Source organism: Argiope bruennichi, chromosome 2, assembly GCF_947563725.1.
Source record: "Argiope bruennichi chromosome 2, qqArgBrue1.1, whole genome shotgun sequence".
NCBI lineage: Eukaryota > Metazoa > Arthropoda > Arachnida > Araneae > Araneidae > Argiope > Argiope bruennichi.
In genome coordinates this window covers 110,748,660-110,774,737 of record NC_079152.1, presented here as the reverse complement: position 1 = coordinate 110,774,737, position 26,078 = coordinate 110,748,660, and the positions used below count along the sequence as shown (strand labels likewise).

Genomic DNA, 26,078 nt, shown 5'->3' with positions numbered 1-26,078 from the left:
GGTAGAAGCAGTTTGCTTTTCTGCTAATGTAGAAGGTTTTTCAGAGACTTTTATAGGTGACTCATCTGAAATACATGTTTTTAAGTCCTCTTGATATGTTTTCCAACTTCTGTTCATATTGAGTAAGAGATCTTAGTGAATTGGATCAGTCATTGGATTTTTTGAGCCATATTTTTCACATGAGGTTTCTTTAGAAGCCATTAAATCATATTTAATAGTCTGCACTGCATCTAGGGAATCAATCTTAAGAGAGGTTCTATAGTCAGTGACAAGTGTATCCATTAAGTTGAATGCACTTTCCACTAATGGGCCATGGAAGCAGCTAAGGCAGGCTTTGACCAATTTAGCCAATGTAGGATACTTATAATCATTTGTGAAATCATTTTTTAAATTAAAAACTTTAGACCAATATTTATCAATTGTACACTTGACTGGATTTCCACTTTCATCAGATGTGTAGAGCTTTTTTTTGGTGATATCAATATCATTCTGGTATAACCTTATTTCAGCTTCTACTTTTGACTTTTCATTATCACTAAAAATATGGGACATAAAAGGTGATAATTTTTCAAAAGCTAATATTGTACTGGTTTTACCTCTTAGCTCTGGATCTAATGCTGTAAAACTAATTAGATATGAATTTTTAAGGGGTAATTTCTGTTTCATATGCTGTGCTGTATTAGTATAAGCTTTCATTAGAGAAATTTGGAATTCTTTTGCTATTGGATGATTTTTTGATAATTTCTTCAGGAGAGCGGAAGCTTCTGCACCAGTAAATATTACTTTGCTAGGTAGATGGAATTCTGGATTTGTGACATCAACCTTTAATAAATCATCATAAGATGTGAACTCTATATTTTCTGGCTTCATAAAAAAAGAGAAAAATTTTGCCATCAATTTATAAATACTGGAATGTATTAAATGAAGCATTGGTTTTTTTGTTTCAAATAATTTAATATATGTGTTGAACTCTGGTAATACTGCTGAATATACTGCCATATGCAATAAAGTTTTGTTTTGCATAACAAATAACCATTTAGTATTCTTTTTATCCGAGCTAAAGCATCCTTTGTGAGTTGTTGGAAATGCAAGCAAGAATACACCCCTTCAACAATTTTTTTTTGAGCTGCAGAAATATTTCTTTTATTGTATACAGTCTCAACATAAGAAAAATAATCCCCTTTATCAGTTTTATCCAAGTAGTGAAAATAAAATGCAATAAGAGCATCCCACAGATCTTTGATTCTTTCTAAAACACATAAAATGTACACCCACCTATGGTCTGGTCTCTTCAAGGGCTTAAGTTTTTTAATGGCAAGGGATTCACAGATTTTGAAAAAATTCTCTTTTACTGCAGCTTTTCATATCAAAATAGATGTCATCAAACAAATCTTCTAAGTATCTATCAAAACAAGAAGCAAATTTTTTTGCACAGTTATTAGCTGTGTGACATGTGTCACCATCAATATCTAATAAGTGGGGTGCTTTGTTTGATCGTAGTCCGGTTTCAATACCCTTTTTTTTTTCCACACATGGTGTTACATGAGTCCATTAATACACTAATTAAGTTTGCCCATGGAATATTATTAGCTTCAACAGTATTAACAACTGCTTTAAAAACAGCTTCTGAATTGCAAGATTCCATCTTAAGAGATGCAAAATGATGAACTACAACTTCATTTTGATTGTTGTCATAAAACTGCACCAATATTGCCAGTATACTTTCTTGAGCATTGCTAGTACTTTCATCCAAATTTAGAGAAAATGGAGTCTCCTTTAAAGTTTTAATGATATCTTCCTTAATAGTTTTTGCGAGCCCATATTTCATCTTATAACATGCAGAAGTCCTGGACATTTCCAACGAGTTTAGTGCCGTCTGATCGCGCCTCGACTGTTTGCAGAGTTCCAATTAAATTGGGAGCTACATTGACAGAAAGAGAATTCTCGGCGATAAACGAAGTTATTAATACCTCTTAGCATGCTTTTCTTGTCACTATATCCAATGGCCGAGCATCAGTCTCCAGTAAGTCATCAGTATTTTTTGAATTAGCATAATTACTTAAAGTCATTGAATGTCTAATGCACTTTGAATATTTTATGTGCGTCACAGTTTTAGAATGATTTGTGAAAGCCTTGAATCCTTCCCTACCATACTTCAGCAGTGAGTTACAAAAAACACAATATGCTTGTCCAGCAACATTTATTTTCTTGCACCATGTGCCGATGGTATCCCCATTACCATCTCTCCGTTCAATCCAATTCCACCTAAATGCATTCCGGACACCTTCTTCTAATTATATAATATCACTATTTATATCGAGAAATTTCATAGTGAAATTCTCTTGCGTACATAAATAAAAAAATATTTCAATAAACGAAACGAAAATTTTACACAGCGGAGAAAAAAAAGTTGCGAAGCGATCAATGACAAATAGCTAATACGGCGAAAAATCCCCCTTCTCTACTTATTGGCGCCACGCCAGGAGAGATAAGACCTTTGAACCCACTTGCCGAAAAGAATCCAGAAGAGAATGTCCGAGAACCAGGGGGAGGGGAATGAGTCATAACTCGCAATAAGGAAAGAACAAAAAAGAAGTTTTTTCCCCCTTTTCACGCATTATCACTGCCTTTGGAGAAAGAAAGGAAAAGTTTTCACCACACACACTGACCTTGCGTTTTCTGCTTTCAAAGCAAACAAAATTACCCAGATCAAAATAAATAATTCATTATTATTCCTTTTGAACGACGATCCCCGGAATTTCCGGGTATCGAAGTTCAAAATCCCCGGAGCACAAACACCCCTGAATCCAGCAATATGTAATAAAAATGTAAATATAACATGAAGTTTATGATTTTGTCAGTAATTATCATTCCCACAAATAAAAAAAAAATTGCCTGGGCCTTGCTATTCACCAAATTAATGCGACAATGGCAAAGATCAGTGGACAATTATATATATGTAATTGTCTGCTAATATATATATATATATACTGATGATAGGATATGAATTTTTGGTAAAAAATTTATAAATACAAAAAGAAACAGGGCCAGATCTCCTTCATTAATCTTTTAAAATCAAAAATTGCAAAGACTTATAGTATTTTGAAAGTTTTTTATTTTATTAACTATTAATTTTAGAGTAAACAGGTTTGATTAAATTGAAAATATCAGATGTTTTCCAGCATATTTATAAATTTTCCCTAGCCTAAAAACATTTGAATTCCTTAGAATACTTTAGGAAAATTATTATAACAGCCATTATTATAATTTAAATTATTATAACAGGTTGATGAACAAAATTCTCAGTTGAGGTTCCTTGAAACAATGTTTCATAAACCAGATGGAATTGCAGTGTTCATTTGGCAACAATAACCAATAGATGTTTAGATAACAGAGTTCCACTTGATTATACAAATCCTGCACCTCTGTAATCACCATATTTTAACTTGACTCCTTTCATGTTTTTAAAGACAGAATTTTGCTATTGATTTCTCTCTTTCTTTTCTTGATGCAATATATTTTTGAAATATTGTATACTTGAGATGACAATATGCTTAAAAAAATATTGTTAATCTTAAACATCAATTAATTGATCAATTATATATATAATTTCATTCTAAATTGGAGCACCTCTAACTTTTAATTGGATAAACAAATGATTACAACTTTCTTTAATACGGATATAAGCAAATTATGAAATATATTGAAGAGTAAAAATAAAAAATACTTACAAAATTACATACTTCTGATGATGAAAAAAATAATTGGACCAAAATGGAAGGACGAGTTGGAAAATGTTTAAGAAATCATAGTCAATATATTTATTAAGTTGAAAATGTCATAGATAAATTATGGAAGTTAAAGACAATATTGCAGTCTTGTACTAAAGCATAAATTTTATTAAAAAAGATATGCATATATACCTAAAACTTCAATTAAATTATAATAAGCAATACGAAGTCACAGCTAATAAATACATCGATTCATTATCTTTTCACAGCTGTTTGTGATTCTGGTGCAGCTTGTGGTGAGATCTGTTCACAATTATCAATCTGCTTAAGAAGTTAAAGACAATATTGCAGTCTTGTACTAAAGCATAAATTTTATTAAAAAAGATATGCATATATACCTAAAACTTCAATTAAATTATAATAAGCAATACGAAGTCACAGTTAATAAATACATCGATTCATTATCTTTTCACAGCTGTTTGTGATTCTGGTGCAGCTTGTGGTGAGATCTGTTCACAATTATCAATCTGCTTAAGAAGTCGGAATAGAGCAGCTGCTTCTCTGATGTGGCTAAATTCAATACAAAATGCCTGCACTTCGATAAATAAGTCCTGTTAAAACACACAAAAAAAGATTTTTTTGTAGCCATTTTCTTAAATATAAATTACCAGAAAATTCTTCTATAAATTATTCTTTCAACTGATATACATATAATAAACTTCTTTTCTAAAATATGATTTTTAGATTGACCTCATAAAAGAAATGACAAGCAAAAGTATTTAATTTTACAAACATTTTTTTTAAAAAAGACAATTATACAATACACAATAATTAACTATTTTTTTAAATATAGGATGACACATTAAATCATTCTATTTTACTAGCAACAAGATGCCTATTGCAACCCTTTTATTTTTTTCGTAAACGAACTATACAGAAAATATTGTAATCGTCAAAAAATTCGAACTCGAAATTATGGCGAATCTCAATGTTTTAGACCTATCTGAATGCCATGTCTGACTTGAACGTAGTAACTCAAAAACCTAGATGGATGAAATTTGGTGTATGGACTTTAGACCAAATATTAAAATTTCTATCAAATTTTGAATGAAATCCATTCAGAGGAAGACTGTTTATCCAGCTGTTCAGGTATAAATGAATTCAATAACTACAAAATGCGAAGAGCTATATAGATAAAATTTGGTACAGAAGTTTAGCATATAAAATGTAAATTTTAGTTAAATTTTGAACTGAATATGTCAGAGGTTTGACCTCTGTTAGCCAGTACTTTCTGAAGCTGGAAATGCAATAATTCATAAAGACAGTGATTTAAGTCAATGAAAAATTCTATATGCCATTTTGTGCCTGGAATTATAATTACAGGCACAAAATGAAGATAGACTGATTGAAAACATTTTGGTTTCAATCAGTCAGAAAGAGGGTGTCCAAAAATACATGTCTGTGTGACAGATTTGAAACAAATGCTAAATACCTATATTTTGTAGCTATTGATTGCCAATGTCATGCAAGATATTTAGTCTTACCTAAAGACAACAATTTTATGTGAAGGTGGGAAAGGGGAGAGGGTAGGATCTTTACTGGAGAGTATGTTATAAAGTTTTGAAGAGATCACTCCAGGCAGTTATTATTGGTTTGACATAATTTCATTCCCAAAATAGGCACTCAAGCTTTAGTATAAAAAATAATTAACAATAAGTAAACTAATTTAATTCTTTTGTTTTATTTTGAACTATGCTCTTTATTCAGGTCTAGTTTGATTTCTTAAAAATCAGTTTGAAACAGATCCCCCCCCCTTCATTTTACTCTTTTTTAAAATTCAATGCACTGACATGAATCAAACATATTTATCTCTCCTTATTATTAACATATTGTGTGATAGAGTTAAAAAGAACCAAAATAAAATAAGACTTCTGTTATCTTTGAATTAGAAAATGCAATATTCAAGCATTTTCATCAAATTATAAAATACTCTGTAACTCTTTCTGCTATTTTTCTATATTTTTTCATTCTTCTTTTTAAACTAATCTAGGTCCAGGCATAATAAATATTAAAAAGGTTTACATAAAGTTTGTAAAGGCAGATGCTATAGTTGGTGTTGTACTTCAATTTAATTGCAGAATTTCCATAAATTTATTTATTGTAAATAATAAACACACACAAAAAAATTATTTATATTACTCAATAATATCAATTTTACAAAAAAATATAATTAAAACAATTAATATTTGTGTAAGTAAATATTATTTTGAATAAAACTAAAGAACTATTTTTTGGAAGCAGATGAAACAAAATCTATCCATTCTTGAAATAAAAGGAAATTCACACAGTTTTTCTTTTTTTAAACACATTACTGAAAGTGTATAAACCAAAATAAAATAAAGCATGAAGAATTTGTCTAAAAAATATTAATGTGAAGTAATTTTTTGTTAAGCTTTTTAGCATAGCTTATAAGTATATAATATAAAGATGTGATTAAAAGATTTGATGAAGTACGATTGGATTTCATTACTATAATGAAAAACAATGCTGTAACTTATATTCAAAAGTATTTTTAAAGAATTCTGAAAATTAAAGGCAATGTCAAATAAAAGCTGAAGCATGTCATTGAAAAAAAAATATTTGAAAATGAAATTTAAGAAGTACAGAAATTGTGTTCTTGCAAAGCTACGTTTCATGATTTACAAAAATCAGAAAACAAAAGTCTATTTAATTTTTTTAAATACTGTTCCAAGCTGTACATTGTCATTCTAAAGAGTATGCTAAATTTAGAAGCACTACAGTTTGTTCCTGTACAGCACCAAAACATACATGCATACATTGATTTTTATTATTATAAAGTGAATAAACTACTTTTTTGGAATACATGCTAATGACATGATATTAAAAGCTCATTCTCATTTTCTAAATAGTTAAATTAATAAATATTTACTACCTGGTATTCATTAATTAAGCTTTCACCTAAAGCAAGCAAAGCTGTTCTATTGTATACATTTATACAATCTGTTGCATTTAAAGAATCATGCAAAGCATTACAGATGTTTACATTATGGACTCCTGTCTGATTCCACAAACATTCCACCTCCTAATTAAAATTGGGGCATAAATTACCAAAATTAGAATATAAAATATAGCCTTAATTTTCACATTATACAAAAAATAAATTCAAATATTGAGAGGCATAGTTCCACATATAGAAAGATTAGGAACAGATCTTTCATAACTAATGTAGAAGTGAATAGATAAGAAGTCAAAGCTCAACTTTCTGAATGGTCAGAGCAGTCCTTTAAAGAGAATCTGTTATAGAGCTTCATACAGATTATCTGTGTCAAAATAAATAAATAAAAATAAAGTTTTGAGGTGAAATTTGAAGGGGAGAGTAGTGAAGGAATTTATTAGAATTAGTGAATTTATATAATAATGTGTTTAATGTAGCATATTTGATGAGAGGAAAAGAAATTCAGAATCAAGTTATTGCACTTGATTTAAAATGTCAGTTAAGGGTAATGAATAATTTAAATGCATATCACAGCAGTTCAAATATGTTAATATTTAAAGCATGCTATTAATTGAACAAATTGTGCAATAAGGAACAAAAGAAGATACAACTGTTTTTGCAAAATAATGTAGCTGAAAAATATGTCACATTTTTTCCAAAATTCATTATTATCAACATTATAAGTATGCTATTATATGCAATGTGTTGCAATTTATTATATATCAGTTCACATACATATTAAATCAATGTATAGTAATTAAACTTTTTTTGTTTAATCCATCATTAATATAAAGTTTGGACTTCTTATTAATATATGATAATTTTCCACAATGAACTCTAAATCACATTAGTACCTGATACCCAATTGCACAATCATATCCAATTGTTTTAAAACAAAAAAACTAAGCAGTGAATACTATATGATAAAGATAGGGAGGAAAAAACTCCTTTGATTAAATTATTCAAAAAAAATTTGATTAAACAGAAGGGAATCTTAAAATTGATAATCAATTTATATATTAAAGACAATTATGTTTTAAACAGCAGGAAATAAAATATACATATCCTTACTACATTGATGATATTGACACTGCTATGAAGAGATAGTTATAAATAAATGTATTTTAAAATTCATTTTGAAAGCATTCGAATTAGCACAAATATCACTACAACAGTCTTATAATTTTATTTTCAAAAAAATAATGTCAATTAATAATTTTTTAAAAATAAATAGAATTAATAAAAAATATGTGATTTTTTGTTAAAATGTACACATACAAACTATTTGATGGAAAGCATTTTTATAAACACTGAAGAAAAATATTAAGTCATTGCAAATAAATCAAGAAGCCTGCAAAATCAAATTTCATGAAGTTGATTCATCCATTGTTTGTAAATTTTCAAATATGTTGTTCCACAATTTTATATATATAAGAATTCTGATTTATTCTGGCATTGCAATACAAATAATTCTATATTAAAACATGGATAAAAAAATGTTTAACTCATTTTATAGCATTCCAAAACAGTGAGCACAATTATACAGATAGTAACAAATTACAGAGGAGGTATTTCATAAAGTTACAAATTTGCATCTATAAATGGCAGTTAATGGTTAAACATTATCAGTAGTTTAGAAAACATTCTCCATACACACAATGCTTGACTACAGCGATTATTAATTGTAAAATTTCAAACTCTGTACCAGTGGCAGATTTAAGTATTTTGTAACTCTAAACAGTGTATATTGATTGCAAGGTCCCTTTTTTTAATGAGATGGTTAATTTAGTTTCATATTTCAAGGCATTTTAACATGTTAATTATTTATTTTAGCTTTCTTTAAGTCTTAAATTGGGCATTTGCCTTTATATATAGATTGTGGCATCGGATTACTCAACATCCACATTTGCAAATAATAGCATAAACACAGATAGATGTTCAGTTATATAAATATTCTAATAGTTAAGTGAATGTAATGAAACAAATTGGAACCTGACTAATTATACTTGATAAAGAATCAATATAATTAAAAAAAATTTATCATTCACAGAATTGCTTACTTTACAAACTTATTTATTATTTAACAATTAAAAATATAATTTTTTAATAGACCTGTTTGAGGACCTCCTTTAGCCCGAGTGACCAATAAATTCATTTTTTGCTATTAGTAGAACTTATCTGATTTTGTGATAAGAAATAAAACTCTTACTTTAAAAGTATTTTTTTTCTTCTTTTTTTTTTCTCACAAGAAAAACATTTAAGGAATTGCACAAGATCACAAAATTTGAGATTTGAAAACTACTCAAGATGAAACATTGCTACAAATTATAACCCTTTTTTGCCCTACTTTGCCTAAAATAAATAACAAACTAAATCTTTTTTTACGTACAGAAATTTTGATTAAAACAAAATCATTTAGCATTTTACCCTTTGATTGCAGGCTATTGCCTAACAATAATGCAAAAATTTAAAATTATCTAAACACACAATATCAATATTTCTAACACAGATGTTACAACTCACAATTTGGTTGAACAAACTGTTATCTTTGTAAAAACTTCTGAAGAGTAAGACAAATTTCCGTTTTATGTAGAAGCTGTTAAAAATTGACACCTACCTTTAAAAACCTTGAGAGTAAATTCATCTTTTCTCAATTGAATAAATCTTAATTGAAATAAAGTGTCAATGTGTATATTACTATTTGAATTAATTTTTCATCGAATCAAAATTTTATTATTAATATATTTTTAAAAATGTAACGAAATTTTTTTAAAAAAATTTATAGCAATGGCCTCAAAAATCCATTGTAAAACCTGTTATTACAAAAACTGCACAAACTTGTAATTAATAAGCTAGTTTAGTTCAGTAAGATTACTATTTCATTTTAAAGCTGAGATTGACTTTAAACTATGATACGACAAGGGCAATTTCCATACTTTACCTATATAAAGTTGTATGTCACTTGACAGCTGATTTAAATGTATCAGGCCCAATTACACAGTAAACTTTCAGTGGAATTTAATTTCACATATGCAATTATCAAAGACTAAAGCTATAATCTCACAACCAAGCCACTATAATTAACATCAATTGTAACAGAAAGCCTATTAATTGACTAGTGATCAATAAAATAAAATTTAGAAAAGCAAACAACTGACCTTTAAGAAAATGATGCATAAAATTAAAATTAGCATACCTGAACATTAATGGTCTTGCCTCTAATTAATGATTGTAAGAAAACACACACTAAACGGACAAGTCTATTTTGCAGATACCTATCTTTTATACCTTCACAAGTACGGATACAATTGGATATATACATGTGGATAGTGTCAACTGGCATAGTTACAGTCTAAGGAAGAAAGGAAAAAAAAAAAAAATTATATTATAAATTATCACAAAATGATAAATCACAATTTACTCAAATCTAATAATGAATTTCTAGAACCTTTAATCACTGCATTAGATTAAATGTTTAAAACAACAATCACTGGTTCTTATATTTCAGAGTATTACTAGCCCAAGTTCAGTTAATGAATGCTAGTAGGTTTCAATTTAATAGTTTGAGTAAATTCAGGCTGTAAGTTATTCTTTTTTTCTGTTTTATTATTTTATTGAGGGGAAAAAAAGTATAGGAATTTTACAACCCAGATTTATTTTATGCAAGTTTCAATTGATTATTAACAGCTGCTACTAATACTGTTATATTTTTTCTTCAAATATCAGCCTGCATTTTTGATACATTGTCGTATTCTTTCTTATTATCTACAAGATGCAAATATTCTATTTTTAATATTACTTTTATTATCATATATCAATTATGAATGGAGACTTTACTACAGCTGAATGAGAAATGTAATTCAGAAATAAAGAAGGGGGAGGAATTGATTATCACAGGTTGACAAAAAGATCTCAAAATGCCTTAATGATGCTGCAATCAGTTCTGCCATAAATCAGAGAAAAAAAATGGATAAATAAAAATCTATAGTAAGCTAATAAGTATTTAACAATATTTCATTAATATCTGCAACACAAACATTCAAAAAGCAGTACTCAGCTTTCCGGTGATATGATTAAATATTAAGTATTTCTTTACCAATTTTTGATCTTTTAATACTTTTTCAGCAGAATATAAGTTCTAAGAAGCAGTAAAATAAATGAATAGCTAATTTTAGCATATGCTCTTAGCAACAAATTGAAAACCACTTAAATATTCAAAACAATTTCTAAGAAAAATTACGAGATACATTAAATTGTCATCATAAATTATGCGACAAAAATCTGAATTCTTACAAAGTTAAGATTTTAATGGAAAAATTAGGAAGTGTTCTCATTTACGAGTAATTAGAAGATTTGTGATCTCTTCCAGCCACTTTTGTTGCCTATTTTCATTTTCCTTAGTAGGAATAAATTTAGCAACTCTCATGGACGAAAAAGCAAGGCAATGGGTGAAAAATATTTACAGAATAATTAGAGATGAGGTAGATTAACTCTGCAAGAAAAGTGAAATCCCAAAGATTTATTGATTCATTATCTGTACTGTTCAAATGAAAAAGGTAAAGATGAAATAAGTATGTCACATTATTGATACAATTATGGCATTTTTTAAGAATCTAACTACACTTATGTTAATATCTAACAGCTTTAAGAAAAGAATATGAATGGTAATGTTAAACAAGTTATATATTATCAAGAATTTACAAAATATAACTTACAGTGGTTAAGCGATTCACTACTTCCATAGAATGCAAAGACATCTCCATATTTACAAGAACATTATAATACCTAAAATGAAAATAATTATATGTTTTAATTCTTATATAAGTATAATACTGACTTATGTAATATTGCTTAAACTTATTTTTGACTTATAATTAAAAAATATATTCAAATATTAAAAAAAAAAAAAAAAACCCTCATTTTTATTAAGAATTACTACAGAAGCTATATCTATATTTGGGGGATATAAAAATATGAAAACTTTGCACATTAAATAGGCACTTAATAATAATTAAAAAAACAATACAAAAACATGACTCCCTTTACGAAGATAAATTTTTGAGGAAAATATAGGAATAATAAGGCAAGAAGAAATTATTTCCTCTCATTTAAATATCAAACAATAAAGATTTCTCATTTTCATTTCAGAAGGCTTTAACCCTGCTGTTCTGTTCATATTTACTTCACGTATGTAGCGTTCAGGTCAATATGACTCAACTCAGAAAACTAACCTTTCTTGCAATAATTGACAGGTGTCATTTAAGAAATGGTTTAAAAAATAATAATATGAGTTTAAAAATATATCTAATAATATAAAGCAGCTATAAAAATAACAAAAATATATTTGAAATTGAAACTTACAATAATATAAAGCATCAATAAAAATAACAGAAAAATATTCGAAATTGAAACTTACTTTTATTTACAATTTGAGCAATAATATTTTACATGAGATTTGCAAATGTATCTCTTACAGTTGCAGCATAACATATTAGTTTTGCTATCATTGCTTGACAGACAGAGCTTGCACCTTGCACGTTTGACACACAATGAAGTATTCTCAGCAGATCCAGGTGGTACGCTTTACCCTTTTGTCTGTATTGGTTTCACTATTTTTATTGAGTCCTCACTTCTTGGTAGGTGTGACCTTTCTTCAATGTGTGGGAAAAATGAGTGATTTTCCCAGTTCATCCAAAAACAGTCTTTGTTTAGTAAATTTGTTTTCATTCCGTTCACTATGTATTGAAGTCCATAGAATAAATGCATTGTACGCATAAGTATCAAGCATGTTATAGGGGCCGGCGATTTGTTTTTCTTTTACAAGTGCATGTGTTTAAAAGTTGATCAAGAGTATCCACAGCCACTTTAGTTGAATTATAATCTAAGATCATGAATGATTTTACAACTGTTGTGACTTCTGTAAAATAAAATAAGGAACTGTGAACTTCTTTGTTTGGCATTTGTTCAGGGAGTTCCAATTCATTTTTTCTAATGGTGCCAAGTATAGCAATTTTCCGTTTTCGAAGAAGTTGTCTTAAGTTGTAAGATGTGAAAAAAGTATCACATGTAATATTGTGCCCTGAATACCCATAAGTAAGATCACACATTGCTCGCATTCCCTGATTTTTCTCTGGCTTTGACCCTTGTTCTTTTCCAGTGCAAATTTGTGTTTTAGTACATACAAAGTTTTACTGTCACATAAAAGTCCATATTTTGATCCCATATTTAGATGGCTTACTTGGTAAATACTGTTTGAAAGGACATTGGCCACAAAATCCTACTAATTGTTCCTCTACAGTAATATTTTCATTCAGATTATATAATTTTGGTATAATATCTATGTACTTTTCCCAGATATCTCACACTGCAGCTAAGTTATTCAAATTTCTTCTTTCTTGACCAGTGGATTTATTATCAAAATGAATAACTCTCAATTTGGTGCAAAATGTTTCAAGGGACATTGTCACACGAAATATATTTATGCCAGCTTCTTTATCCCATAAACTTTTTGTTGATTCTCCAAATGATTTATAAACACTAACAATAATAATCCAATATATGCTTGAAACATTTTACTTTCAATATTTTTCCACTTTTTTCCATAAACCCTTTCTCTTTCAATATTAGTCATATTTATGATTTTTTTTTCAATTATAGAATTGAATACTAACTCAAATGTCTTTTTTATGTCTCATATCCTTGTCGTTGCATATCTTGTGACCCCCTGGAGTAGTTTTTATAATATTTACAGCGATTGATTGAGAAGAATTTGGCAGCGGATCCAACTTCCACTTTATTTCCCGATTCTTGGACTGAATACTCCCTGCATAGTTCATTTGATGAAAATTCGGTAACAAAATCGTTGTCAGAACTTTCACTCGCAATTTCATCACTTGTATGATTTTCATACTCTGATACTTCTTCGCTGTCAGAAGCTTTCTATTAGTTTAGCTATATCAGCGTGACTCAAATTACTGTAATTCCCCATTTTTTCTCACACATTTGCAGGTACAACTCTTTTACAGTGCATCAGAAAGTGAAATACAGCAGAAAAAAGAAAACATTGCAATAAAAGCAAAGAGATGGGCCCTCTGCCAATCGTTTCAACCTTTTGACATTGTATGCTCACTCTTGTCATGTGACCAAACACATAAGTCAACGAAAAAGATTTTGAAAACGGATAAATTACAGAAACTAGTGTTATTCTATTCTTCTGAATTATTCCAAGCAAAACTAAACATGTATGAGTAAAAATAAATTATTTCGGGTCATATAGACACGAACAGAACAGCAGGGTTAAAAGAATATCACAATACATTCTTTAAGAATTGCAAAACTTTTGAGCTATATGACATTAGATAATAATGAAAAGAGCATTTTGTAAGTGATTTAAAATTGAGGCAATTTCTATTAGAGCACATTTATACCAATGTGAATGCATTTTATGTAAAGTGATACAAATGCAGTATGCCAATAACTCAAGGTTGGCTTTCCATAAAGAATTCTTCATTTTTGTTATATATAACCATTAGATACACCTGCTTATGTAAGTGGAAAATAAGATTAATTTAATTACCTACCCCATCATCAAAAATCAAAGCTTTATTAATTTGGGGGAAAATTTATTATTATTTATCAAATTAAACATAAAATGGAAATTTTTAAAAAAATAATTTGAATAATTCAATATAATACATCAATTATTTAACAATTTATGGAGTAAATGAATGCTTAATTTTTACAACAATTGACTAATTGAAACACAATAAACAATAATGCATGTTTTCAATTTCATATAGGCATAAATAACTTTTCCCATCGGAATGCTAAATAATATTTATTTTTAAAAAAGTTTCCAACTTAACAATATTTTATAAAAATAAAAAACGAATCACTATTTCAAAATGCAGCTTTTACTAATAAATTTGTTTTTAGCATTAAAAAAATTATTTGCATGCTAATTATCTATTTAATATATTATAAACTTACTCATTAAGTTGGCTTGATTGCTGGAGTCGTACTAAAGCATCATAAGCAATTGTTGGATTATTCTCTACCAAATCAGGAAGCTATAGGGAAACAATAATAAATATCAAGCATTTGATTAAAGATAATTTTTAAAAAAAATAATATTTGCATCTTTTTCAAATTATAGATAGCAAATAACATTAAGCTTTGCAGTACCCATCTGGTAAACTAATGTTTTTGTAATTGTGATGTTGATGAACATGATTCTTTTGAATCAAATGTTTGATGTAAACAGTTTGACATTTCTTTGTAGGAAATAAAATACATATCAAGGGAGGCATCCTGATAAATGGCCATGCAACCTTACTCTGTGTTCCTAAAGATACAGAAACAAATATAGGCTTTTAAGAGGGGTATCTGAATTCCTGTCTGCTGAATTTTTGAGAAGCAGTTGATACAAATTTCTTACATTTGGATGATAATGTTCTTCCTCACAAGATAATGGCAAGAAATCTGTTTTAAATTTGAGGATATTCATTCAATAAAGCAGTTGACCAAATCTCTAATTCAAACTCTATGGTAATAGAATTTAAATTAGAGTTAACTATAGTTAGTTAAAGAATTAATTAGCTATTAAGCTCTATTAATGCATGGTAATTACTTTCAAAGATTGAGTTTACTGCCCACCAATAAACTCAACAACTTATCTTCCATCTTATTTTCTAACAATAAAATATGTAAAACTTTCAATTATAAAGACTTTAGACATTTTTAGAGAATTTTATTTCTTCAATCCATTTGTTTATATATGGTACCCAGTATATAACACATCACATGTTTTCTTTAAATAATTCAAAATAAGTTGAAATGATAGTGAACCTATGCAATAACATAATTTATTCACTTTCCTATATATATATATATATATATATATATATATATATATATATATATATATATATATATATATATATATATATATATATATATATATATATATATATATATATATATATATATATATATATATATATGGAGAGAGAGAATAGCAATCCAACTTTCAATCTATAATGTTTGTGCATAAAATATTATAAAATTACAAAAACTATTTCTAAAAGCAGATATTTTTCTCCAAGATTTCCATTTAAACACATGAAAAAATATTTAACGAGCATTACCTTTGAAGGGGTAAGACCAACATGATAAACTGATTTTGGATCATTTTCAAGGTCCTGCAGCAGTTGATGTTGTTGAGCTAAAGTTAATGATGATTTGAAAGCTTTTGCCATCAAGCGCTTTGCCTCAACACCAGCAGTATTGCTTACGCACATTGACATATCCCAAGCAACTGTCTGTTCGGCAGAATTTGTGAGATTCATCCACACCAACTAAAATTTATAAAACAAAAAAATATATTAATGAAATTTATATGGAATTTTATAAACACACACACAAACAAATAGATAATTGTTATTAAATCTAAGAAGAAAAATCATGATCATTCTTTTAACACAATGTAGCAAAATCTAATGTTGTAACTGGCAGTACATTCTAAGTTATATAATAAATCAAATTAAGAAAATAAAATAAGAACAAAGTATAGGTTTTATATATATTTTCTTCTTTTCAATGCAAATGCATGCAGAATTACAGGCGATGAAAATTCAAACTAACATCAAAATAAAGATTTAACAAAGGGAGAGAGAAAGATAATGATGAAATTTGAAATGTATTTCTGAACAATACTATTAGAATTTAAAATGCACCAAAAATAATTTTCTTAATTCTTTGATCATTATTTGAAGATTTTTTTCAGTTACATATAAAAGATCTGAGTTAACATGCTCAATACACATGAGCAAACAAACATTACATTCCTTTGATATATTTGAAATCTGATATAAAGACCATAAACTAAAATTTGTTTATCTCCTTAATTATATTGTACAATCAATGCATTGACTGAATTTGAATAAATTATGCTGATTGAATACCTGCTGATAGATTTGGTTTAAGCTTTAAAAGAATTTAATATGGATCAGCAATTTGAATTAATAACAGAAATTAGTCACATTCCTCCAACATGGCTCATTGTATCTCTGAGTTATCAGATGCATGTGCATATGGAGAGATAGACAAATTTCATCTACAAATTGATAGAAATCTACAATTTTAGTTTGAAAACAGATATTTAAATCCATCCATTTGGTTTGTTGCACTCCCTCTGCCAATGTATAAAAACAAATTGCCACACAAAATTACATTTTTTCTTTTCCTTCGACTCGAGGCTTGAGATTTATCAAAATGTTAAGTTCAAATTTTTAAGCAATTATAATTTTTTCTTTTAGCACATGAGAAGAAATGTCAAAATCGATAGTAAGTTCTTTGATATTCAATTAGTATCAATGAATATTAAAATAAGCTAGCATTTAAAAATAAGTAATCATCCAGAAAAGTGAAAGTGGGTGCATGCAAATGAAAACAGAACATGGTTCTATACCAGGAAATATGAATTAATGATTGCACAAAAAGCTGTCAAAATATGGATAAGAAATAAAAAACATTTTTTTACTTTGTAATGAGTTATCTTTGTATAAGTTGTATGTTATAATGATGATCTTTAAGCTTTTTTCCTCCTGTTGCATACCATAACTTTTATTTCAAAACCACTACTTCAAGATTCCTTCTTAGGAGTGTTACAATCAATCAAAAATAAAAGTGCCTTGCCACTTTTTGGTATATTAGACATTATACCCAAAATTCTAGGTTGCTTAATTTGAATGTAATTTCATGTATAAGAATATAGCATACATCATAAACACTACAAGATATGATTCATAATATATTAATTTGACTCAGAAATGGATCTTCTATGAATTTCACAGTATTCCCCTTCCTTGAAAATTATCTCTACTGCTAACGAAATAGAATGTGCTTGTGTGTCTAAGCTGGCAATTTACAGAACAACTGTTTTACTTAGAATCATGAAATTGACCTAAATATATTTTGGAGAGCAGGAATGTGCTTTTTAGAGCGATTTTTAAATTTAAATAAATTAAAAATAAAGTAAAATTTTAAAGCTTTTTCAATAATAAATTTCAAAATATTATTGCCCCAAATTAAATTTTGCATAATATTAAAATTTTAAAGATACCAATTTAATAGTGCTGCAAATTTTTCCTGAAATTTCGCAATTTATGTTTTTACATAAAAACTAACAAAGTTTATATTCCATATTTTTCAACAACAGATTTCACCATTTCATCAAATATTTAAGAACTTGATTTTCTCCCATTGTTGAAAACTAAGGAAGAAAGATTCTGCTTATCATCTCAATGCTTGAATGAGAAATTAGGAAGTGGAATCTCAATCGCGATATGATTACACAGGCATTTACATTTCAAATGGTACTATGATGTCCTTTAAGAATATTCATAGACATAATAATCAATAATTACTACAATTTGGAGCTTAAAAATACTTAGTCAAGATAATTATGAACATTAATTTATGCAAAAGAGGTTTGTATAAATTAATACAAATGCATATGCATTGAAGTTAAACACAACCAATATTCCTAGAAAGGCAGTTGGTGATCAAAGATAATTTATTATGAATATCACTACAGATTCTGGTGTCTCCCTTGAAAGAAAGGGGGGGGGACTTTCTAGATAAAACATGTTTAATAATTGGTAGCGAATTGACTAATTACCTCATCATCAAAAGCATGAAGAGGTGGAGCAAGTCTGATGCATTCTGGCTTGAAACAAGATTGCACAGCTGAATCAGACCCACACAGCAAAGCTTCTCTTGTACTTTTTAAAGTATCGGAATCAATTATTTCCCTAAAAAACATGAACATCTAACTTCAAAAAACCAATGCACAATTAACTTATACTAAAGATGGATAAAAAATATATTCAGCTGCTAGAAGTAATAATATTTCAGGGGCAGGAGTGAGAATTAACTTTTTGGTAATAGAGAAACTATTAAACATATTTGATTTGTTAACTGAGCTAAAGAAAAAAGATTCAATGTATTATTAATGTATAAGAAATATAATATTTACATTTAACGCCTCTTTCATCTATACCAAAAGATTTGGTCATCACAAAAAAAAAAAAAAAAAAAGAAGTAAAACATTGTAAAAATAAAAGATCATAAGCACATACATCATTAAGAACATAAGTTGAGAAGGATAGGGGAAATGTGCTTCAGTAACTGAAACCCACATTGATAATGTTTTCTTCAATTTTAATATGCTTTTGTTTTCAAAGTAGCCAATATAAAATATAAACAAAAATAAGTACATAATTTTAAACCCCATTTAAATCAACAAAATATGTGTTTCTTTAAAAGTTCACATATTAAAACAAAAGCTGCAGAGGTAGTAATATACTTAAAAAAATATATACCATTTAACACATTTTTCCAATGGAAATGTATACTTACCTTATCAGTTTCGTTATTAGCTTTTGACTAATGATTAGAATATATGTGGTGTATGAAGCGTCATCGTGGCGGCGCTCGCGTCATCACTCAACAGCCAATAAGAAGCTATCAGTTCATTAAATTCGTTTATGTTAAAATAGTGTGTGATTCTTGTAATATGAGCCATCTCTAAGCATTTATCTCAACCGGGCTTTCCCCTAGGGCCCGTGAGAGATATTTGATTTGATATATAATCCTGTTAGTAGAGCATAACCTATTTTTCGAGTCTGAGTTAACATGTCTCTATATGTGGGGGCTCGATCTTGGATGCAATGACTTGGAGAAATAGACTCGGGAGTGGCCGGCAAAATTGTGAAGTTCCCGCAGAATATTATCTCAGCGGATATAATTAAAGAACAGATAGGAAAATTTTCTGTATCATTTTGAATAAAGAATCTTGCAAGCATTTAATTTAAGATTTGTATATTTGAGAATGACTTTTTCAAGAAAAAGAAACTGTTTGAATGTGTTTATTTTAGAAATTTCTGTTTCTAAGAAATATTAGCATTTTATTATTATCGTTAATATATTAGCATTTGTTATTAGGAAAAATAAAGGCATATTCAAAATGTTTAAAAATACAAAAAAGAAAGATTTAATTATTGTCGCTGAAGCAATAGGTGAGGTAGTTCCTGAAAAAAACAAATATTGTGCAGCTTAAACAAATTATAGAAAATAGCCAAGCGGCTAAAGATGATTTGGAATTTGTTAAAGACATTATCATCTCAACTGTAGAGGAACGCGAAAAAATAGAGGCCGAACGAGTGCGTGAAAAAGAAAGTTTGAATTAGAAAAATTAAAACTAACTTTAGCTCATGAAGAAGTATGAGAAACGTTCAAGCGACAGGAATAAGTAGTCCTAACGGACCTCCTCCAGAAAGTAATGCGGTGTCCATCGAACAAATAATTAAAAGCATCCGCACATTGACAATGCCAATACCAACTAAATCGGAAAATTTCAATTTGTTTTTCGATATTTTGGAACGTGCTTTCGAAACAAAACAGGTTAAAATTGAATACAAAGCCGAAGTCCTTCTAAATTTGTTAGGCGAGAAATGCTGACATGTTTTGTTATACGCGAACGAAAGCGAAATAAAAGATTATGGCGAAATCAAAAGGATAGTGTTAAGAGAATTCCAACCATCTGCTAAAGAATGTTGGGATAACTTTCAAGCCGCCAAAATATTTAAAGGAGAAAATCACGTGCAATTCGTCAAGATTAAAAGCGAATTTAGAATATTATTTGGAACTAAGAAAAGTGAAAGATTTTGCGACCCTTTGTGAACTAATTGTAATCGATAAATTGACCAGCACTCTTGACAAGGACACATCCGAGCACATTTTGATCAAACAAGGTTCAGACTGGTTAAAACCGCTGACGTTTGCAAAAGAAATAAGCATATACTTCTGCGCAAGAAACAAAAGTTTGTTTTGGGATGAAAACAGAAATACACATGACTACAGCTCAAGGTCGCGCGTCAATAATTCCCACCAAAATAACGGTCATGTACACGATGGAAATATTGATAGTAAAACCTGTTTTAAATGTAATTCTACATCGCATTTAATAAAATTCTGTCCCCAAAATGTTGATGCTAAACAACATAACAATCAGGGAAGATCCCATAACTCAAATCCTGTAAACTCCATGTTTAAATCAAATGAAATTCCACAAGAGTTAATAATCGCTGAGTTGGAATACGTAGATATTATTGTAAACGACGTTCCTATTAAAGATTTGGTTGATAGCGGAAGCGTATTAATGATTAGTAATCCTAATCATGTAAAGAAATTAAATTATGTAGGCCGTAGCACAAAAATTAAATTAGCGAACAGTTCAATTGTTAGTCTTCCGTTAGTGGCGATATATATTAGTCATGTTGATAAAAAAATCAGAAGCGAAAAGAGTTTTAGCAGCTGCAGATACAAATATTTCTTTTGAATGTATACGATCTAATAGCTATTTAGATCTTAAAAATATTTTTTCCAATAAAAAATCCTACAACTGAATGAGTTTCTGAAAATAAATCCGAGCGTGAGTCATCAAGTGAAAAAGAATACCAGCGTTGCATAATTCCTTCTGTTGATACCGGAAATGAATCGAATAAATTAATCCGTGAGAATAAAAAAGAGACAAAACATATTTCTTCTCATTCTGCTTGTTGTATAAAAAATGATAATAATTCAACTTCTCTTCTAAATTAAAATAAAAGTATTACTACTTGTTCGAAAAGAAATGCTGACTCTGAATTTTATTTACAGAGGGATGATATATCTTTGAATAAAGATAAATCTGTTGATGTTAATTTAATAACTCATACTTGTTTTGAAGAGTTTTTCTGATGTAAATTCTGAATGGTTAATGAAGGAAGTATGTACAAATGTTTATTCTGAAAATGATTTTGATATAGGGTATTTATCTGATAAAAATATGAAAGATCATGTAATTAATTTAATTTCAAATTACTCTCCAAATAAAATCCGTACTACAGATTTGCAAATGTCTATTATTTTAACTGATGTGCCTGTGACTTCACCGGTTCGTAGACTTGCTCCCATCGAAAAGCAACAAGTTACAAAACAAATCGAGGAATGACTTGCCCAGGGTATCATTGAAAAAAAGCTATTCTGATTATGCGTCTCCAAATGTCTTAGTGAAACGTAAAATTCGCGAACACAGACTGTGTACTAATTTCCGTTCTTTGAACAAAAAAAAAAAAAAAAAAAAGATTAATTTTGTCTACCAAATATAGAAGATATTTTTGATAAGTTACACTCAGGCAAAATTTTCTCCACATTAGATCTCAAAAATGCTTACTTTCATATTGATTTGACTCCAGGTAGCAGAAAGTACAAAGCTTTTATTAGCCATGAAGGATTATTTCAGTTTAAAAAATGTTTCGGACTTACGAATGCACCAGCTATGTTTCAACGTTACATTCAAGTAATTTTTCAAGAATTAATACATGAAGGAACTTTAATTGTTTACTTGGATGATATTATCATCCCCACTCAAACCATTTCTGAAGGTATTCAAAAATTGGAACGCGTCTTACACATACCCTCTGAATTTGACCTACAGTTGAATTAAAAAAAAAAAAAAAAAAATGTCAGTTTCTGAAAGAAAAAATTAGCTTTCTTGGTCAAGTCATCGAAAATGGACAAATTAGGCCATGAACTAAAAAACCTTCAGCAGTACTAAATTTTCCTCACCCACGTAATGAAAAACAACTCCAAAGTTTCTTGGGTTTAAGAGGATATTTTCGGAAGAACATTAAAGATTATGCTTTAATAGCCAGACCTCTGAGCGATTTATTTAGAAATGATGTAACATTTGAATTCGGTCCCCCTCAAATAAAAGCGTTTCAGACCCTTAAAAGAGCTTTATCGCATGATCAAGTTTTACATCTGTACAAACCAGGTTCCAAACTGGTACCATACAGATGCTTCCAAATTAGGTTACGGTGGAATCCTTCTTGAAGCTGACAACGATGATAATTTCCATCCCATAGCTTATAAGTAAAAAAAAAAAAAAAAACTCAGGAAGAAAATTGATCGAGCTATGAACTAGAAGTTTTAGCTGTTATTAAAGCATTAACAAAATTTCGTACTTACATTCTAGGAACTAAAAATTAAAATTATCACTGACTGCTCTGCGTTCAAACAGACTATTACTAAAAAAAGAATTAATTCCTAAAATAGCGCGTTGGGTTTCATTCCTCGAAGATTTTGATTATGAGATAGTACATCGCTCAGGCAGTCAAAAGCGTTACGTTGATTCACTTAGTAGATACCCAAAAGTCATGACTGCACTTTGTGATGATTTAACAGCGCGAGTGCAAGTTTCACAGATGCCAGATAAATACATAAAAAAATTGAAAGCATTATGTATAGATAAAAAACAAGTTGAATTCGTGGTACAAAACAACATTTTGTATAAATGTCAGGACACCCGGCATTTGCTTGTAATACCTGAACTAATGAAACACGAAATAATTAAGAACGCGCATTCAAAAGGGCACTTCGCCGTAGAAAATTAAAAACATTATCGAATGTGACTATTTTTTTCCGAATATGCAAAAAAGTATTGAATCGTTAATACAGAACTGTGTCGAATGCATCCTAGTCAACCGAAAGCGTGGTAAACCTGAAGGGTTCTTACATCCGATTCCGAAGGAAACTTTCCTCTAAGTACTTACGATGTTGACTTTATTGGACCCTTAGTGTCAACCAATAAAAATTGCGATCATATTCTCAGCATAATAGATGCATTCTCAAAATTTGTTTGGTTATATTCTGTTAAAGGTGTCACTGCCAATGATGCAATTACGAAACTGAAATTGCAGGAAGCAGCGTTCGAAAATCTCATGCGTATCTCACGGATAAAGGTTCCGCATTTACCTTCAAGGAATTCACAAACTATTGCGCGAATCAAAATGTAAATCACATTCAAATTACCACAGAAATACCTCGATGAAATGGACAGGTGAAAAGAGTTCATGGAACTCTTATCCTCCTGCTTGCCAAACTTTCCATCAATAATCCCACGAAGTGGTACACTCATGTTCAAGCGGCACAATGTGTATTTAATTCTACTGCTCCACGAAGTACAAAATTTACTCCTTTCGAACTCATGATCAGTGTGCAAATGAGGTATAAAAATGACCAGAAAATTCTCGACATCCTACACGAAGAATATGAGCAATTGGTCATCGACAGCCGCAGGGACATTCGTGAACAAGCGCGACAGAACATCTTGTGCGTTCAAGAAGATAATAAAAAAGCTTAGAACAAGCACAAGAAGAAAGCTCTCAATATAATTCAGGTGACTTAGTGGCCATACAGAGGACCCAATTCGGCAGTGGTTTGAAGCTTCGACCGAAGTTCCATGGTCCCTATCGCATCACAGCGAAGAAGCCACACGAGAGGTACCTAGTGGAGAAATCGAGAATCCAAGGCCCAAACCATACCTCTACAGCAGCAGATTATATGAAGCCTTGGTCTATAACTGCATAACTAAAATTTTCTTTTTTGAGTTTTTCAGATTCTTTCTCAGATTGACGAGGACGTCAAGTTCATCACGACGGCCGATTGTGGTGAACGGAACGTCATCACTCAACAGCCAATAAGAAGCTATCTGATTCCCGCCATTAAAACTGTATTGAGTACTGTAATAGCGTTCATCGATGTAAAGCGGCCCAGCAGTTTGTCCAGTTCATTAAATTCGTTTATGTTAAAATGGTATGTGGTTCTTGTAATATGAATCATCTCTAAGCATTAATCTCAACCGGGCTTTCCCCTAGGGCCTGTGAGAGATATTTGATTTGATATATAATCCGGTTAGTAGAGGCCTGTTTTTCAAGCCAGAGTTAACATGTCACTACATATATGCATTGAATATTATAGAGGGAGAAAAAAAAAATCTCACATTGGTCTTTTCTGAGGAAATGGTAACACAACTGGAATACCACTTTTACTTGTTTGGGACATTTCTGAATGACGTTCAGCCAAAGCAACTTGTAGACCACTAACATCAAAAGACTAACCGAAAAAAAAAAAGTAAATATAATCACAAAAGTAGCTCATTTAATTCAACAATAGAATCTAAAAAAAAAATTGCATTATCAAAATATTCAGAAAAAAAATAATATTACGTCTGCAGACCCAGTTACGAAAATATCGCAGACACATTTGGCAATAATGTAGTCATATGAAATAAAACTTCTAAAATATTATTTTTACATTACTTAATATTTGCTATTTTTAAATTATAAAATATATAATACTTTTATCATTGTTTTTCATATCATTGAAGTAATTTTTACTTTAAATTAAAATATAATTTTAGAATTAATGATTTTTGAGCTGTAATATTCTTTTGCTTTGAACTTCTTTCAGTTTTCTAGCTTGCTCTTTTTAATATATTGGATAAATCTTTTTTTTTTTTAAATCAATACAGATATTTTATACAATTTAAAAATACTACTAAACGATAAGTCTTGATATGACAATAGTATTGTCTTAAGTAATAGGATTTGATAAGACAGTGAATGAATATCATATCAGAGGAAAAGTAAAAGATGTCATAGAACACATCTATAATCTTCCCTTAGGAGAAATATTTCTTTTAAACATAAATTGTAAATTATTACAAGTGAATCAAAAGATATAATATGCAAACAAAATAATAAAGAGTAATTTTAATAAATAATAAAGAAGTAATTTTTTTTTTGTACAAGGAACTAAAAAATTTTACATAATACATAAAAAAGAAAGATGAAAAAGGAGTTATAGTTCATATTTATTTTAAAATTCTCTATAAAAATATTAAAAAATTAAACTACCTGTAGGTTTGATACATCCATTTGAATAATTTGGTTAGGAGTTTTCTTGAAGAGCTATAGATAAAGAAAATAAAAAATTAGTATACTATACATGATAGAAATATTTATTTCAATTCAAAATAAATTAGAGCAACTTTATAAGTACTATATAATTTCAATACTATACATTACTATACAATACAATTTCCAATACTATATGTATTTGCAATTAAGTTATAAGAAACCAAACCAAAACTTACCCCAACAACTACCGAGGGAAGACCAGGAAACACCATTTCCGCTAACGGTTTTTATTTTAGTCATCACTAATACACACACACACATACTCGAATGATACATTTCTAAAAATCGGGATTATTTGGGAGGCGACGCAGTGCCCTCTTTCGGAAAAAGAATAATTCTTAACCCCGATGACGAATGTCATCAAAAGGTCAGAACACTTATAATTAAACAAATTACTAAAACGAATTGAACATACATTCAAATATTTTAAAATACAAAAAATACACAAAATCAAGTAATGTCAAG

At 29.2% G+C, this 26,078-nt stretch overlaps 1 protein-coding gene across 2 annotated transcripts in view; it reads right to left on the bottom strand.

Annotated features, from left to right (window-relative positions):
* Window positions 1–3,878: 3,878 nt before the first annotated feature.
* Window positions 3,879–26,078, bottom strand: part of LOC129958575 (CCR4-NOT transcription complex subunit 11-like) — a 35,152-nt gene continuing 12,952 nt past the window's right edge. Inside the window, exons 5-13 of one of the 2 annotated variants that reach the window (XM_056071148.1) lie at window positions 25,551–25,604; window positions 24,635–24,747; window positions 18,428–18,560; window positions 15,894–16,103; window positions 14,737–14,816; window positions 11,463–11,532; window positions 9,944–10,099; window positions 6,685–6,834; window positions 3,879–4,342 (exon numbers count right to left, since the gene is read on the bottom strand). In XM_056071148.1, the coding sequence (XP_055927123.1) occupies window positions 4,193–4,342; window positions 6,685–6,834; window positions 9,944–10,099; window positions 11,463–11,532; window positions 14,737–14,816; window positions 15,894–16,103; window positions 18,428–18,560; window positions 24,635–24,747; window positions 25,551–25,604 (1,116 nt within the window). In that variant the 3' untranslated portion in view covers window positions 3,879–4,192. The remainder of the gene's footprint in view (window positions 4,343–6,684; window positions 6,835–9,943; window positions 10,100–11,462; window positions 11,533–14,736; window positions 14,817–15,893; window positions 16,104–18,427; window positions 18,561–24,634; window positions 24,748–25,550; window positions 25,605–26,078) is intronic. The other variant, XM_056071157.1, reaches the window with a different exon arrangement.